The sequence below is a fragment of the Ostrinia nubilalis genome, chromosome 18, assembly GCF_963855985.1.
Source record: "Ostrinia nubilalis chromosome 18, ilOstNubi1.1, whole genome shotgun sequence".
In the NCBI taxonomy this organism is placed as follows: domain Eukaryota; kingdom Metazoa; phylum Arthropoda; class Insecta; order Lepidoptera; family Crambidae; genus Ostrinia; species Ostrinia nubilalis.
Genome location: NC_087105.1, coordinates 5,464,353 through 5,481,705, shown reverse-complemented (window position 1 = coordinate 5,481,705; position 17,353 = coordinate 5,464,353). Strand labels below are relative to the sequence as shown.

General features: G+C 36.9%; 3 protein-coding genes across 4 annotated transcripts; 1 reads left to right on the top strand and 2 right to left on the bottom strand.

The window, feature by feature from the left end:
- Positions 1–22: 22 nt before the first annotated feature.
- Positions 23–7,314, bottom strand: LOC135080555 (peroxisomal ATPase PEX6). Its single transcript, XM_063975209.1, has 10 exons — positions 6,031–7,314; positions 5,819–5,926; positions 5,551–5,684; positions 4,978–5,473; positions 4,599–4,766; positions 4,369–4,515; positions 3,861–4,019; positions 3,243–3,405; positions 542–681; positions 23–235 (listed from the first exon to the last, which is right to left on the bottom strand). Exons 1-10 carry the CDS (start codon positions 7,130–7,132, stop codon positions 96–98), a joined length of 2,757 nt encoding a protein of 918 aa, XP_063831279.1. The 5' UTR covers positions 7,133–7,314; the 3' UTR covers positions 23–95.
- Positions 7,315–7,569: 255 nt separating this feature from the next.
- On the top strand, positions 7,570–9,189 carry LOC135080863 (photoreceptor outer segment membrane glycoprotein 2-like). The gene is made up of 6 exons (XM_063975592.1): positions 7,570–7,862; positions 8,122–8,278; positions 8,361–8,535; positions 8,613–8,733; positions 8,823–8,930; positions 9,019–9,189. Exons 1-6 carry the CDS (start codon positions 7,647–7,649, stop codon positions 9,187–9,189), a joined length of 948 nt encoding a protein of 315 aa, XP_063831662.1. The 5' UTR covers positions 7,570–7,646.
- Positions 9,190–13,033: 3,844 nt separating this feature from the next.
- Positions 13,034–16,442, bottom strand: LOC135080554 (isopentenyl-diphosphate Delta-isomerase 1). 2 transcript variants are annotated; one of them, XM_063975208.1, is made up of 7 exons: positions 16,350–16,442; positions 15,446–15,565; positions 15,152–15,337; positions 14,808–14,936; positions 14,175–14,350; positions 13,410–13,562; positions 13,034–13,124 (listed from the first exon to the last, which is right to left on the bottom strand). In XM_063975208.1, exons 2-6 carry the CDS (start codon positions 15,563–15,565, stop codon positions 13,415–13,417), a joined length of 759 nt encoding a protein of 252 aa, XP_063831278.1. In that variant the 5' UTR covers positions 16,350–16,442; the 3' UTR covers positions 13,034–13,124; positions 13,410–13,414. The 2 variants fall into 2 exon arrangements, with proteins under 2 accessions (XP_063831278.1, XP_063831275.1); XM_063975205.1 differs by lacking the exon at positions 13,034–13,124 and having other exon boundaries at positions 13,321–13,562.
- Positions 16,443–17,353: the final 911 nt, after the last annotated feature.

The following is a 17,353-nucleotide window of genomic DNA, read 5'->3' as shown; positions in this document are numbered from 1 at the left end:
TGTCCAAGGATATTTATTTATTTTATTTGAATAAAATAAATACTATTTCATATAAATTTTTATAACATGTGTTTAACAATAACATAGTAATAGCACTACATTTGTGACTGCAGCGATTCGTAATACGCCAGTTCTTCGTCCGTCACCGAGGGCCGGAATGATTCAACGCCTTGCCACAACTCCGACACCCCAAGTATCACCGAGTCAGGACTTAGCTCACTCTCTTTTACTAAACCTGAAACAAATGTTCAATTTTTAGTCTTTTTAAATGAAATGGGGATGCATGATGCATTTTTTTGTCGTCTGTTAGTATTTTGTGACTTATGTATGTTGTATGTGAAACCTACACGGTACACAACTACAACTGTACCTTGAGCACGAACTCTTCATTACTTTAACAACGGTAGCGCCGCTGTTTTGTTTTCATACAAAAGAAACGATTAACGAAACGAAATTATTTCATGCTCCGGTTACAGATTACTTTGTAGTCAGTGTGATGATATAGTAGCTCTGTTATAGTTACTGTGTAATAACACCGTACCTTTGTGCAATTTCTCGACCACGGCTCTCACGGCGGCCGAGCGTGCGGTGGACACCACGGACAGTAGGTCGGCTCCCGTGCAGCGCTCTGGTAGCGCCGCCGATACGTCCTCTAGTTTCACCTCGGGTCGGAGTTTGTGGCTGGAATGTAGAGAAGCAGTAATAAATAATCGTCAGAAGTCAATGTAGGTATGTATAGTCTGTGCTAATAGGAACTGGCAATTTTTTTGACAAAAAATTTAAACAAATAAAGGCGGAAAACATTGTTACCGAACTGTCTATTTATCTACATAGATTGCTGTTTATTAATTTATTTAATTAGGACAACCAACAAGACAGAAACAAATTCAAGCAAAGGGGTTTACATATATAATTTTGTGTTAGGACTAGGTGCTATCTTAATTACAGGCTGCCACAAAAGTGGACTTTGACTGAATATGAAACTTAAACGTTAAGTAATGTTTTAAGGATGTGGAGACAGTTTAATCTCTCATTGATTGATTTGATTTTTATAATATCTGGGGGCACGGCAGTGCCCCCGCCAAGTCGAGCGCGAAGCAAACACTGCCGTACCATCCTTTACTGGAACCATTTCGCCGCATTTTCAGGCCCCTATTTGAGAACCTCTGGATAAGACCAGAACGCAGAAATTTTCGTCATCTAGTAAGCTATAATCACATACTTAAAATCCAAAATTTCAAGTCTGTAGGTCATTTAGTTCCGAAGTTAAGCGAAAGCAAAGTTTCGCATTTATGACACTCACTCACTCACTGATGATCATCAAAATAGAACTAGTACTTCCCATAAACTCAGAGAGCTGAAATTTGGTACAGAGTTAGGGTTTAATGGCCACATAAAGGGAAAACTATAAAAACTAGGAAAATCGAAGATCTGGAGTAACACCACATTCATAATCAATACTACTAGCGCCACACCGGCACCGTGGTGTTCGCCTGTACCGCTCACCGCTAGATGGCGCTAGCACTTTGAGCGTCGATTTTCTGCACCGCGGTGTCCAGATTTTTTTTCCTCTCTAGACCCCCCCGTCGATTAAGTAAGTTGATTGAATGTTGTGTAATTTGAATTTAGTCCAGTCAATAAAGCATTATAGATGGAAATCCGTGGAACACAATTTTTGACTTCGGGACTTTATTTAGACTAGTTAGGAGGTGAACATAGCAAAAGTCCCCGCCCTTAGCCCTTGAGCCGGCGGGGAGAGGGGAGTTTAAAGGTGCCACTTTTCGGTTTTTCGCTTAATCCTCGGAAACTATGCGTCCTAGTGACATGACTACTCAATACCTAAAGAACCGTTTGAGGTATATTTATGAAATTTGAAGCTGATGTTTATCTTGCAAGTCTTAACACATGAGCCAAATTTGAAGTGTTAATGCACAGTACTTTTTGAGTGATGAGGAGTCAAAAGTGGCTCCAATTGGTTCGTCTAAATATACACACGGTGCAGTCCCCTCCCTGGAACTAGGCTTAACATGCTCCCGCATGTCTAGAATATTAGCTCAAAGTTGATTTAGTCGATTTTCTCCTGATGGAAACATGTAAGACAAAAATAAAATTTCCAATATTACAGACCTTCTAGAGCAGATGCCGCGAAAACTATACAAGATATAAAAAAACTTGACTATCTCACCTGTAGCAAATTGAATAAGCTTGTTTTGGTTCATAGTAGCTATGTCACTAGGACGCATAGTTTCCGAGGATTAAGCGAAAAACCGAAAAGTGGTACCTTTAAACCCCCCTCTCCCCGCCGGCTCAAGGGCTAAGGGCGGGGACTTTTACTATGTTCACCTCCTAACTAGTCTAAATAAAGTCCCGAGGTCAGAAATTGTGTTCCAGGGATTTCTCTCTACACCGTCGTTAAAGCATTCATTGACTGGACTAATTTGGTTGATTGAATGTTGTGTAATTTGAATTTGGTTGATTGATTTCGTTTATTATATCGTGAGGTTCGCTAAGGTTAAGTTATTATACAACAATTATGTTTCGTTGTCCATTTTAAAGGTGTTTAATATCGTAAAAAAATGCTGATAATAATAATATTAAAGGACGACGACGTTAAATAATTATGCCACATTCTACAAAAAGAAGTGAAATCCCATCAAAAACATTCTGTAAAAAAACTAGCCAAGTCTCGATGGAGCTGCTTGTTTATCTCTAAAAAGTAATGAAATCTTGACAAAGTCGTGCCAAGTCTATGGTTCTTTACTGCGATTTCTTTATTATTATAGTTAATGTTGTGTGACTTGGCCGTTGAACAATCTTTATTAAGATAATCAATAATCATGCATAAGTATAATTGAAATACGCAGCTTTATTAAGCCTACAATTCACTGGTTATTAAATCAATTCCAAGTGGCAATTTTCCATCGTCAATGGGTAGCGGTTCTGGCAACAGATTGGTGCAATGGGGTCATGGAGCACCTGGTTTTGTACCCTTCAACGGCCAAGTCACACAACATTAACTATAATAATAAAGAAATCGCAGTAAAGAACCATAGACTTGGCACGACTTTGTCAAGATTTCATTACTTTTTAGAGATAAACAAGCAGCTCCATCGAGACTTGGCTAGTTTTTTTACAGAATGTTTTTGATGGGATTGCTTTTACGAAATTGACTGACCCTATTGTTGTGGACTATAGGACTATAAGCAAAATAATTTATGGTCAATGGAAATAATGAGCCTTACTTTCGACACAGCGCTTTCAAGACGCACGTCTTCTCATAGAGGCCGTTGTATGGTCCGACGTAGATGAGTTTGTCCAGGCGTCCTGGTCGGAGGAGCGACTGCTCTAGTAAGTCCGGCCGATTTGTAGCTCCCATTATGAATACAAAGCTTGATGTATCTGCATCTGTAAGACAAAATAAATATTATTTATAAATGGTTGGAATATCGAAATGAGGCCACGAGACATTCAAGAACGAAATAAGGTTATATGTATAGGAGCGCATTTTTTCCAGGGGGGCCGGTATAGCCCTCCCATGCACCTCCTCAGTACGTCCATGTAGTACAGTCCGATGCGGCTCAGGCATTAGTTGCGAGTGCAGGTGCGTAAAGGTTTCTTCGCCTCGCCGATACCTAATAAAATATTGTGTACTGCGCAGCGATTCGTGTGATGTTGCGAGCCGCCATAAAGTTTGCATCGCACTGTATCAATCTCCAGTCACCGAGCAGATAGAATTTCGTACAATGACCTCAAGCTACCCATCCTTATCGCGGGTAATTATATTGCTATCGCGCTCGCACACTCACTTCGGCCGCCCGTTGAGTGTGCTCGGCGACCGGACTTTATAAAATGTTAATTACCGTCCTCGCTGGCGACCCCGTCCAGTTCAGCCAGCAGCTGGCTGACGACGCGATCGCTGGCGCCACCGGAGTCTCCCGCGGCTCCACGGCGCGGCGCCAGGGCATCCAGCTCGTCCAAGAACACTATGCACGGAGACGACGCGCGGGCTGACTCGAACACTGGAACATTCATTCAAATAGTTAAGGATCTTACACGTAAACAAGATACGGATGTCATGCTACGACGCGGCAATTTATCGAGGGTACAGTCAGCGTCAAATAGTTCGTGAAAGTAGCCAAAAAGTTCGCAATACGTCATTGTTACTATTGGAATAAGTTGTGTTGTCAACTTTTTGGCCACTTTGGGTGTATCGAACTATTTGACGCTAACTGTACGAGCATCATAGAAGTTCCCGACACGACATCGGAACTCGGTACGACACACGTCTCGAAGACACCGTTCCGCGTGAATAGCCACTTTTTAAGTAGCAAAGTGAAGTGAAATTGGAAAAGGAAATGTATGACAAACCTTTTCTAACATTCTCCTCAGATTGTCCAATGTACATGTTCAGCAATTCTGGACCTTTTACACTTAGAAAACTGACATTAAGTTCTGTACTGACTGCTTTTGCTACTAAAGTTTTTCCACAGCCTGGTGGACCGTACAATAGAATTCCTGAAAAGATAAATGAATATTGTTAGGATTAAGTTCTTAAAACTGTAAAATCTTGATTTAGTCATATATTAAACAGTTTATACCTGATCTTTTGAGACTAGAGTTTTTAAATAGGTGAGGGTATTTTATTGGGAATTCTATTGTCTTTAAAAGTTCTTTCTTTAATTTTTCCAAGCCTCCAATATCTTCCCAGTAGACTTTTGGTATTTTAGGAGCATCCAAATGGTGACTTTGCAAGCTCCTGATTGATTCTGCAAAAACATAAAAACAGTATTATTGTTCTATATTACAGTTTTGTTCGTTTCAGACGAAAGAAGTTCACTGCTGGACAAAGGCGTCCCCCAAGGATTTCCACAGACTGGTCCTGCGCTGCTCGCATCCAGGCACCTCCCGCGACCTTCACCAGATCGTCGGTCCACCTAGTTCTATATAATGATTTCTATTCAATTTTTATATGATTACCTAAAGCTGAATTAAAGTCCTCTTCTTGTAACAGTCGCAAATCCGGATTAGGTCTAATGGTCACATAAGCATTCTGTTGTTTCAAGTAGGACTCTCTCAATGCAAAATGAACTAAAGTGTCCAAATCACCATATTGAAAAGTTTCTGTTTTTGCTGCCACCCTTTGTATAACTTCTTTAGCATTTGCACTCAGAGATAACCCATCATCAATATCAAAAGAATCCCGACATTTCTTGGGTTTTTCACCATTAATATTAAGTTGCATCACAGATGTAAACCATTGCAGAACTTCTGCCCTCTGCTGTGGGTTTAATCTAGGAATATGGAATTTTTCTAGGAACAATCTTTGAATATTTGGTTTCAATTCCACCCTCTCAGTGACTGCAATAAATATGATTGGGTGTTTAGAGTAGTTCTGGTACAGCTCATTTATTATGTTGATGAAGTATTCCATCACTCTGCAGTCTTCATTGTTCTCAGGATCCACTGCAAATACCTAGGAGAAAAATGTTTATTGATGTTGTATGATTTAGTAGAACATAATATAGATTGAGTAAATGGTCACAAGCTTACCTCAAAGTTGTCTAATAACACTATCACAGGAGCTGAAGTTTTGGCTTTTTGGATTGTTGCATTGATTTTGCTTTCAGTCTGCTTTGCAGTAGAGCTTTGTAGAGAGTTGCAGTCAACCGGCATACAGTTCATTCCTACAAAAAAGTAAATAAATGTTATTAAGAGAGAGTAAAGTTTTGTGTAGGTCCCCTAATTACAAAATAGTCATGTTCATCATCACAGAATATTGATAAAAAACTTGTGTAGCTTATTTAAAAATTGTTCTTACCATTGTATTTGGCTAGAATTTTCACCAGTAAATGCCTCCCAGATCCCATTGATCCTGTCAGAAGTAGCATTGGAATAATGGGGCTTGTCATGGATGAAGATAAGTCATCTGAAACCAAAATAATATGACTTGTAGTAATTAATATTACTTATTCTCAGTTTAAAGTATGTATTACTTCAATCAAAAATTTACTACTTTCTTTTGTTACTTACTCAGCTCTCCAGTTAGGAATGGTGCAATAGTTTCTTGAATTTGCTTAAACTTTTCCTTCAAGCCAGAAGGACACATACTTAGTAGAGCTGGTTCAGTGAGTTTAAAGAACTCATCTTTAGGCTTCAGTGTGTGCACATTCTCTCCTAAGCTTAGCTGGGTCACTCCTTTCACAATGAAATATGGCTTGATAACATTGTCTGCCACTTTTAAACTATCCTTTTTCTCCTCTTCTGCTGCATTTGCACTATCCAGCTTTTTGCATTTGAAATACAGTTTACATGTATTTTCAACTAAATCCAAATATTTATAGTGATACTTTGTTGTGTTATTTGGTGTGAGATCTATACTGAACACATCATTCAGACTCACTAGCTTTGGTATCTCAAAGTAATTGCTTAAAACTTCTTTGATAAAATCATTAGATAAATCATAATCATTAACCACAAGGCTTACTTCAGCTGTAGCTGCAATTTTTGGTGCACATTCCAAAGATGGCACTGGGTGGAATGACACTTTTATATCACTGTAGTTCTTCAATCCAAACGAAGATAATAGACTGTACTGTTCATTTTCTGTGGTAAAGGCAACAGTATCACCCACAAGTTTTGACCCTACCACAGGCACTATTTTAATGTTGTCCAGTCTGTCGCATGATTTGTCACTCCATAGTTTTTTGTGGATTTCTGAGGTCATGAAGTTAAGGTTGTGTTTGAATAAACTGTCTGATTTATTATTTTTTCCTCCATATTTCTTCTTACTTTCTGGGGTTAACTTTATTGCAAGCCAAAGGACTCCATTGTCTATATAGAATAAATTTTCACTACTTAGTTGTATAAATTCTTCCCTTGAAATGACATAGCATTTGTGCAAGAGAACTGGTAGGTTATCATCCAAATAATCCTGAATTAGAAATCTGAGAGCATTTGTTGAAATTGTATTGACAGCATATCCATTCATATCTTTCTGTCGAATCTTCTTATTATAGTTAATTCTATGCTTTATTGCAAGGAAGACTAGGAACGTTTGGTAGTTGAACTTTGGATAGATGATTTTCAGGCAAAATTTTATCACCCATAATTTTTTGGAAGTTTGTTCATTCATAGTAATTTGCCACCACCTTTATATGCATTCATTTATAAATCGTGAAATACAAATCTTAGTATTTGTTTGTTCTCGACCTACAAAAAACTTTCTAGCACTTATAAATAGCAAGTAAAAAAATTGTTTGTTTCCGAGTCGAAATCCACCACTCCACCATCAGCATTTTTAAATTGACACCACAGATTAGAGAGTATGTCTAAAGATTGACACCTTTAGACATACTCTCTAATCTGTGATTGACACTGACAATAGACAATGTCATTTTGACGTTGACAGTTACTTTTTTTAATTTATGTTACAGAATAGAATAGAATAGAATCAAGGAATTAATAATTATACAATCAACGTGTTTGTAGTTTTGTCGTCAAATATGTATTTGCCGGAACCCGGAACTCTATCATTCTGTCAACAATAGTTTCAAAATACAGCGCAATTAATCCGCTCTTCAACGTTTTTTAGATTTTAACCAACATAATTTTCCACACAGATGTATTGTGCTGCTGACTGAGCCAAAATGGCTTTATATTTAACTTGGGCATCATTCAATAATATAAGAATGCTTCTAATGGCATGCATGCCGGTGGTAATATTTTATCTCATTTGGCTAGTCAATACTTCTGAAGGTATAAGAAGTGAAGAAGGAACACTATTAGATCTTGTGTGCTGGCCAGACGGTAACGCAATACCAGTTATAATCGCTACAGGTTCTGTTATTGCGGTAGTTATTGAGGTAAGGTACAAGTACCTACAGTGGGCAGAGTGGGCAGTTCCGGCTACCATTATCCGTTTTTTCTTTCACTCTCATCAAACACATCTTTGCGACAGAACGAGACAACATGACCTACACTTTATTTTATAAAAATCTAGATTTGAATTCTTGATTCTAATCACAATACCTACGGCACGGTACAATACGCTTGTGTTCGATTTGTAGTGTTTACATAGCTTCTCCTGAATGCAGAACATCTTTAAAACTTAATAATTTTCAGCTGTATGGCCTGTATCAATTGTTCAAGGCAGGTTTACCAAAGCGAGAATACAATGTGACGAATGGGCTGTATTATTACATTTGGTCCCTCATCGTAATGATCATAATTTTTCTTGCAATTATGTTTTATTCGGGGCTTCAATCTACTATTATTAGAGGTAAGTAATCGATTAATAAGTAGGAAATTCTGTTTTAAACCCGTAACAGCTTTCATAAAAAACCGTTAATTCAAACTTGCAGCTAAAATTAAAGGCGGTATCACTAAAGCAATGCTACGATACTCCAGTCACCTGCCATCGAAGGTCGCCATAGATCGTCTGCAGACTCGGTTCCACTGCTGCGGCCGCGTCAACTTCCAAGAGTGGTTCTACATTCCTTGGTACACAACAGCGGTATCCGTTGATTCAAAGGGTTTGTTAGTAGGCTGGTTGAATTTTTAAATTCCTGACGTGTGCGTACTTATTACTGATACATACTCTTATCGTTTGACAGAGCCAGGCGTAAGTTTGTCGCTGACAACGTGCCATACAGTTGTTGTTCATTGGACGCGCTATGGCCATGCATTCATCATGGTGTTACTAAAATGGGCGCTATTTACAAATACAATCCCGCAGTAAGTGTTAGAGCCCCATAGTCTTGTAACATATCCATAATGTCTCCTCCTCAAAATTATAATGATTGTGCTTGGGGTAATGGTTACAGAAACAACTCACTATATGGAAAGATGGTTGTGAAGAAAAGTTGATAAGTGAAATGATGGCTGTATCATGGAGATTTAACGCTGTGATGTCGCTGATCATCATTGCTATGGTTAGATTTTTTGGGTTGTGCTATTAGCTGCAATAGAAATAAAAACGGCACATGACCAAAGGGCACTTATAATCTTTCTTGATTACAGATACTGCAGGTGATTGCAGTTCGGTACCTACACACGGCATACAGGAACGGGCTACATGCTGGGAACCCAATATTATGCAAAGCATACCTTCTCCGTTCCCTCACGGACACGGAGTCTCAACCTAAGGGTACCGCGAAGAAAAAGGTCACTTTCATTGCTTGTTGCTTTTAAATTATTTCACAAAAGGAACACCCGTTGATCACATGGAAATAGCAAGACAAACTCAGCAAAAAGAAGAAGATCGTAATGTTGCCAAAATATAGCGCGTTATATTTTTTTGAAGGGCCATGATTTTTCGGAGCTTCTGCATTTATCGCTATGTTAAAACACTGTTTTGACACATGAAGTTGCACGATTTATAGTTTGCTATACATTTTAGTAAAACCAGGCCTGTTCATCTCCGCGAGTTCACATCGAAAACAAAACACGCACGATAGCCCACCTACAGGAGGCGATTCGACAAGGCGTCACATACGAGATACGAGCGAGCATTGACACACGCACGCGTACTCTTGTATTATAGAAAAAAATAAAAAAATACTGTGTAAAAAATACTGTGCAGTATTTAACTGCCTAAATAATAATAAAAACACACAATATACTTTTTTTAAGTTGCCTGAAGACACTGAGAGGTAAATAAGTGGTTATTGTTATTCATGATAATTCATGCAAATTCATGTATTTCTTCCGACATTTTCCGCGATTTGGCACTTCACGTCACACATTAGTTTGCCGAAGTTCGCCGAGCCAGCTATTGTCAATTATTATAGGTGTCAAACAGGATAGGGTCTTTGCGCTGGTTTTCGTCCAACTATCGGAGTTGCCAACTTTGTGATCTTAAAATACCCTTACATAAATGTATCATATTATTTTATGTCGTTCGAGTGCTCATAAAGGCAGTCAACTAAAGTCCATACTGCAACGCACACACAATACGCACCGTAACGTAAACGCCCTGCCTCGCCGATGACAGTGCGCGAAGGGCAATGACAGCTCGCAAAATACTGACGTATATCAATGTCTCATGGACTTGGCGTAACTTTAAAATAAACGTACTCGGTACATTACGCACACATTTACACGCATTATAAATACATACACGATTTAAGAAAACAACATGGCCGCAATATAGGCAATCAGCTGACAGGTATTTGTGTGTGTGTGTGCGTGTAGTTGTCAGCTGATTGCCCATAAATATGTTGTTTTCTTAAATCTTGTATGTAGGTACCTACTCGGCACAAGTCAGGTAGTTAGTGACGTCACATGAAAATGTTGCCAGAATGAGTACTGACCAAACATTATCTATTTCTTTTTTTTATACATCACCAGGGGTAAGTTAGAAAGAGATAAACAGCTGTTTGTCATTAATTTGTCGAATTTTTGTATAGATCTATATTTCCTCTCCACTATTACCTCCATGTCACAAAAGGCGATACGTTGTTGATCCCTTCCCGAGTTGATTTGCCTGCTATATGACCTGAGCTTTGCTTTAAAAAAATGACCCTTAGTCATCTAAGATTTAATTTTGTATGAAGAAGTTTAGTAAACACTTAAAATTGTGTTTATAATGCTATCAATTAGACATATGTGCCAAAAACTTTTCCTGTCAGCACGTTTTTTTTCTAGCGCGATGATTTCTGCAATGTACCGGTGACCGGTGTATGGCCGCGCATTTACGTAATTTTTTGGAACTCACTACTTTTTAAATTACATTTTCATTTAGGTAGAACTGTTGCTTAGGCATTATAGATTGCAACAAAACTAGCGCGGGATGGCTACTGCCTTCTGTGAATACAATACTTTGTATTCAAATTTTACGCATGTGTTTATGGCAGCTCAGTGAAATGGACGAAAACCGAAGTTAGATAGAAAACCAGCACAATGACCCTACTTTCAAAAATTAATATTGCGATTTTATAAATCACTTAAACAACTTTATATTAATTTGCGGGTACGCCGGGACAGCTCGTAAAACAAATTCATTATTTACATATTACTAATTTATCAACTTTGTTCATTGTTAGTTCATTAGTTGTTCGTGTTTCGTTTGGGTTAGACCAAGAGCCGAATGCAAAAAATAAATGTTACTTAATTATATTAATCCTACAAAAAACGGACGGACGTGTGCAAGTCTAATAGCCATATACTTGGTTAACTCATTTTAAAAAGTGCACAAAAACGTTCTATGTTCAGACAGACTATATGACGAATCTATAAGGGTTCCGTTTTTGCCATTTGGCTACGGAACCCTAAATACCGTATCAAAATCTGTTGCATAGTTTTAAAGATCTAAGCATACATAGGGACAGACAGACAGGAAAGCGACTTTTTTTTATAATTATTACGTAGTGATGATGGGCATATAGACCAAATAAAGACATTTTGATTTAAGGGGGGGACATCGTAAGAGCCATTCACATTTTTATCAGAAAGTTAATAAATTAATATATTTAGGTTTTTGAAATCTAAAACAGCCAGGAAATCAAAGAGACAAACATGATACCTTTGTGATTTTATAGGAATTTTATTGTAAAACACGGTCATATTAAACTTTTATAAAAAAATCCAGAGGTAAATGTTTTTTTTTCGAGAAATTTTTTTTATAATCGTGTTTTCGAAAATATCATCCCATCACACATACGTTCTGTAATACATAATATTGAAAACAGTGCGAAATATCGTCAATTGCAGTTTTCACATACTAAGGGCCCATAATGAAATTAGTATAATGTTTGTTTATGTAATAAAATTTGGTTTGAAATACCTACTGAATTGAATTTTTATTTCTTACTAGCTTTTTGGCTTCGCCCACGTGAAATAAATTGTCACAGTTATGTGTGTTATAAAATATTTAGGTGCTAGCTCTTACACTATATAACTGGCGGCCGCATGTAGCTGCGCGTTGCCGCGAAGAGCAGTGAATGCAAGTGTGGTGCGCTAGATGGCGACACAGTAGCTTCTTGTAGCAGTCAGCCCTATGGCATCAAGACAGTACCGATCACTGACGTATGTCAACAAAACGGTGCTCGACTCATAAGACAAGCTAAATTACACCATATTGTTGATGACATTGAGCATACATTTTTTTGAATACCTTCGCGAAGAAAAACTTCTGTACGTAGTACTTATTATTATTCTGTGGTAAAACCCTAGTGTCTATGAATAATACTTTCATTTTCTCAGGTTTTCCGAAAAAGAAAAACCCGGCAAGTCCGGACGCTGCAGTGGGTGACGGCTCCATACCGGCCGGCTCCGCGGCGCGCCACGTCATCCGCCTCCGATGCCAACAGTTCGGACGAGCTATTGAAGCCCATATACGAATAAACTTATGGTCGAAGTCAATATTACACTGGGACTTCGGGACTCTTCCTCCTTAGAAGTGCCTTCCTAGTTGCGGGTTGCCGTCCTCGGGACCATTCGCAAAAAGTTCGTAAGGCGGTTTGTTCGTAAGTTGCAGATCCTGGCTATGTATGAGTTACAACAATGATGTGTACGACTAATAAACTGTTGCTTATAAACCTGAGCTTTTAGTATTTAAGTTTCATAAACGTGGGACGTACACTTTGAGTACCTAGGTTCTAAAAATTTCAAGGCAGCACTTTAACTTCGCGAATGTGTACCTATGCCCTCAAACAAAACAAAAAGAGTTACTGTCTGTACAGGAAGCGAAGGCTAAAGATGACCTTAGATCTTAAATTATGAACAAGAAAAACAAATGTTTAAATAGAATCTTTATATTGTATTGAAAATGTTTCAAAGCACCCATTTTTACCGTAATACAGTAAATATAGCAACTATCCTACAAGATATAACTTAATAATAATGTAAATTACTATTTGCAACGCAAATGCAAACTTATTAAGAAAAACTAATTTGGAATAAATTAAATAGATTTTTAATAAAATATGATTATGAAATGCAAATCAGTACTCATTTACATGACTAATTAAATAGACTATAGATCGTGTACATAATGGACAGGTTGGAAATTAATTAAAATAATTAAGAACATAATCCAGTTAACGTTTTGTTTTCATTTCTAGGCAATAATATTTGGTTCAAGTATTATAATCTAAAGAATTTGCCAATCTGTCCCTTGCACCCACCTATAAAGAAACATAAAATATTAATATAATCGTTTAAATATTATGATTATAGCTACCTAAACATTGTTGTCGCTTTGATAGTGACTACAAACAGTTGACAAAGTGGTGAAGATTCTGTTGTGCTATTTTCAGAGCTAAACTTAGACCTATAAATGAATCAAATGTTAAAATTACTCATTACATTTCTGTTCATAAAAATATTGCTTTTTTACTTACCAACAACAGAATTTCCACCAGTAAATAAAGTCAAAACAAAAAGATAAATAAACGAAAAAATAAATGTACCGGTACTATTTATCGGAGGTGGTAAACTTGTGTATTTTGTCCGCTTCTGTGACCTCCTTGATGCGATGGAGGTTGTCCCACCACAGCTTGAGCCGGTGCCGGCGGATCATGTTGAACCACGGCGTGATGGGGCCCTCGAGAGTTGGTAGAAACCTGAAAGCATACAATTGGTAAAAACGCTTTCAAAACTACAAGTAAATTCTTAAAAATTTTAATTGTCCGGCTTGAAGGATCAATAAGAATAAATGTGATTGACTCTCGCGAGGTATCAAGGTATCTCCATAAAAACTGTCATGAGTTAATTCTTAAGATTATTTATCGGGCTCGAAGGACCAATGAAGAAAGAATAGATTTTTATGATGATTTTTTGTGGTGGTCATTTCATTTTATTTGTCGCAGGCTATTTATTTAATATGCTATCCTGTATGTATTAATCAGCAGTCAATTATTATTTTTCTTGTAATGTCATTAAAGGTCTATACTAATTTAAATCCAATTTTTGTTTTTATCTGCCCATTATTTACAACACTCGTTAGATACTCGTGTGTGTAAACAAAATAACAATGTAATCTCAACTTTTTCTCATCCGTAATTTCTGGCTAATACTTTGTTTAGAAGGAAAAAACCAAGAGGAGTGTTATTGAAACAAAATTTTAGCGCAAATGCGTATTGCTATTGCAACTTTTGTGCTCCAAAACCTTGTAAAGACATAAAAGTGATAAGGTGTCAGTAAACACAACAATAAAATCTTTAAACAACACTCACGCGTTAAATTCGTTCTTGGGCACGAAGCAGTACTCTGATATCTCGTCGGAGTTGGGCTTGACCTTGACGTCGGCCTGGAAGAACAGCACGTGGTCGATCTCGTGCTCCCCCCACACGCCGTCTCCGGGGTCATGGTAATGCACGCGCGTCATGTACGTGAACAGTTCAGGGTCCATCTGAAAATGAAAATATTTATTGCCAGAATCAAACAATACAATAATTAAAAGACAGACCTCCACACTAGGCATTGCCTGTCCTGTGGAGAGAAGAATAACGATTTATCTGCGGGACAATCACATCCGTGTTGTTAGACGACATTCAGGACCTTAGAATATAAGGCTGGGTTGCACCACCTTACTTTAACTTAAACAAAGGTCAAAAATCTGTCTATACAAACACACCGTTTATTGTTATAGTGATGGTTAAAGATAGGTGGTGCAATTTAGCCTAAGAATCTCTTTTAAGAATAACTTAAAGCTCTTGATTTACTGGAGTTTGTTTCATATTTGGAGCAATAACAGGCAAAAATGTATGTGCATGTGTCTATAAAAAACTATGAACGATTCTAATAAATTGAATTACATTAAAATAATTTGTATACATAGCACATAAAACAATAACTAATCAACATACGTCATTTAGGGGTATGCCCAGCTCGTGGTTGAGTCGGCGTCTTGCAGCTGTGATCACTTCCTCAGGCTTGTCGTCGATGTACAGCGGGTGACTGCAGCATGCGTTTGTGTAGTAGTCTGGATATGTTACCTGATAACCAAATATGCATCAACATTGGACATATGGATCTAATATCACTGTTTTCAACTGAACATCACCAGATATTTCATTTTTGAAGAGTATGAAAAAAAGGTCTAGCAAATGGCCAGATGAAAATAACCAAAGTACCTACAGACAACTTTCCAAATCACCAACATAAGCACAATTTCAAATGCAGACGATGAAGATAAAAAAAATTAACTTACTTTTTGGCTTGCTCTTCTTTGCAACAGCATGTCTCCTCTTTTGTTAAATACAAACACGCTAAATGCTCTGTGAAGCAGCACATTGCCGTCAGGGCCCACTTTGTGACATTCCCTCTTTGTAGCTGTGCCGATAAAGTTGTCTTTATCATCCACCAGGAGACAGATATCCTTGTCCAAGTATTCAGCCTAGCAAAAATACAAGTATATTAGGTAGACCAAGTTACATTCATTTGTATATTTAGGATCATTCTTGGAAACAAATCTTAATATACTCATTTCTTATTTGTATAATACCTGCACAGGATCAACATTGTCAGTTGCCTCAGGTTGTGGCTTCACAGGTTCAGAGGCAAAACAGCGTTTTTCCACACGAAGTGTTTTCCATAGTGTTCTGGATAGGTTTCTCACCAGCATCTTGAAAGAATGAAAAATTTATTATGAGCCAAGTATTTTAGTTTGGCTTGCTTTTCCTTGCATTATCATAACTATAGCATGGAAAGAAATCAAGATTGTATAATAATATGTTATGACTTTTTGAATAATTTTTAGATAAGGATCATGTTCTTTTATACTTTTTATGTAAATGTGAACAATACATATTTGAAATCAACCTCTTGTTGAATTTAAATATTGTCCACAGATCACTATCAAGAGACATTCAAGTTGTTTACTGGCTCAGAATGGCTGATAACAAAAAATATTGCCTAACAAAACACTTCGAGTAAACAAATCGTTTTACTACTCATTATTTGCTACTTTCAGTTCATTTAACACAAGGTTTCTGATAAATTGTTATAGAAAGTGATCTCAATTATACACTTTTGGATGATTATTATTTAAATTAGTTTTCTTTATTCCATAAGTCTGAAGGATAACCACAACTAAATGAACATTGTTTTACTTCCAAGTTATGATCTTTGTAAGCATTTTGATAGAATGATGATAAATAATGAAGTATATGGTTTCATTATCACTTGTTCAGTTTTCGTAAATTGGAGAACAGGAGCATTTGCGCTGGTTTATGGACCATGAGTGCGAGATGCAAAACAAATTCATCTATACTATAAAAGTAAGGATTTCTATTGAAATTAATGTTACATGACACAAAAAAAATGAACTAAAACAAAACAGTATTACTACGCACCACAAACAAGTAATAATCTTTAAGTATATAGTAGATATAGTCAATATCACTTGCCTTGGCTGATCCTGAATTTTAATAGTGTAAATAATAGTATTTATTCGTTTTTACTGATAATAATCTTCTCAGTGTTCACCGCAGGATTCTAAATATTTTTGACAGTTCTTGGGGTGACGTCCGTGACGTTGACGTTTTTGATCGATAGTGCGGTACCGGTAAAGGTAGTAAAGTTGTTTCAATTGAACTAAATCGAAATGTTCAAATAATCTATAATTATATTCTGAGGCTTTCATATAATAAAGAAATCTACAAAGAAGACAGGTTTATAAATTAAATGGTTGATAAATTGAACACTAATTTGATAAAATTTGGTTAAAGCGATCAGACAAACCGCCTAAATTGTGCTGTCTCTTTTGTGTATTTTTTCTTTATACTTGTTTTGCGTGGTTTTAATAAAATGTTCATTTATTTATCTATTTATTGGTCACTAGAATAATTTAATAATTTCTGTAAATATGTCTGTATGTTTTCAATAAATAATTTCGATGAATGAATTGGCTGAATAGACTTGATCCAAAAGTAATTAAAAAAAAACAGATTGAGAGCGGGTTTTGTTTTGCCGCGCTTTAAAAGTTTTGTGTATTATGCCTGACACTTTTTTGTTGTGAGTGTTTTTTTTCTTTTTGTTCGCTCGTTACACGCACTTGTTGAGCGTCATATTGAACTTTAAGCAGCCTAAGAACAGAGTAAAATAAGTGCGTGTAGTTACATTAATGTAACTTCTCTCATCATTTCCCACCTACAGATGGTTTGTCCCAATTTGGAAAACCTTTGGGACTCCCAAAGGTTTGTTCACTTAAAAAATTAAGTACTCACCTACTAACAAATTTACTTCTCACTTAAATTAATCTAAAAAGATTTTACCTACTTCTATTTGTGGATGTCGAATTACTCGTATAGTAAGTACTTAAACAACTTTCGCAGAAAATAAAAAAATGAAAAATCTTCTAAATACGAGTAGGTACTCAAGATCCATCAATAAGCACCGGACAGATGCGACG

Coding starts and splice junctions, on each gene's coding strand:
- LOC135080554 (XM_063975208.1), bottom strand. CDS start 15,565: ATGCTGGTGAGAAACCTATCCAGAACACTATGGAAAACACTTCGTGTG. Junction 14,937..15,151: donor AAAGAAGAGCAAGCCAAAAA/GTAAGTTAATTT, acceptor TTTGGTTATCAG/GTAACATATCCAGACTACTA. Junction 14,351..14,807: donor TGGGCATACCCCTAAATGAC/GTATGTTGATTA, acceptor TTTCATTTTCAG/ATGGACCCTGAACTGTTCAC.
- LOC135080555 (XM_063975209.1), bottom strand. CDS start 7,132: ATGAATGAACAAACTTCCAAAAAATTATGGGTGATAAAATTTTGCCTG. Junction 4,516..4,598: donor CTCTAGTCTCAAAAGATCAG/GTATAAACTGTT, acceptor TTATCTTTTCAG/GAATTCTATTGTACGGTCCA. Junction 3,406..3,860: donor CGGGGTCGCCAGCGAGGACG/GTAATTAACATT, acceptor TTTGTCTTACAG/ATGCAGATACATCAAGCTTT.
- LOC135080863 (XM_063975592.1), top strand. CDS start 7,647: ATGGCTTTATATTTAACTTGGGCATCATTCAATAATATAAGAATGCTT. Junction 8,734..8,822: donor TTTACAAATACAATCCCGCA/GTAAGTGTTAGA, acceptor TAATGGTTACAG/AAACAACTCACTATATGGAA. Junction 8,931..9,018: donor CGCTGATCATCATTGCTATG/GTTAGATTTTTT, acceptor TCTTGATTACAG/ATACTGCAGGTGATTGCAGT.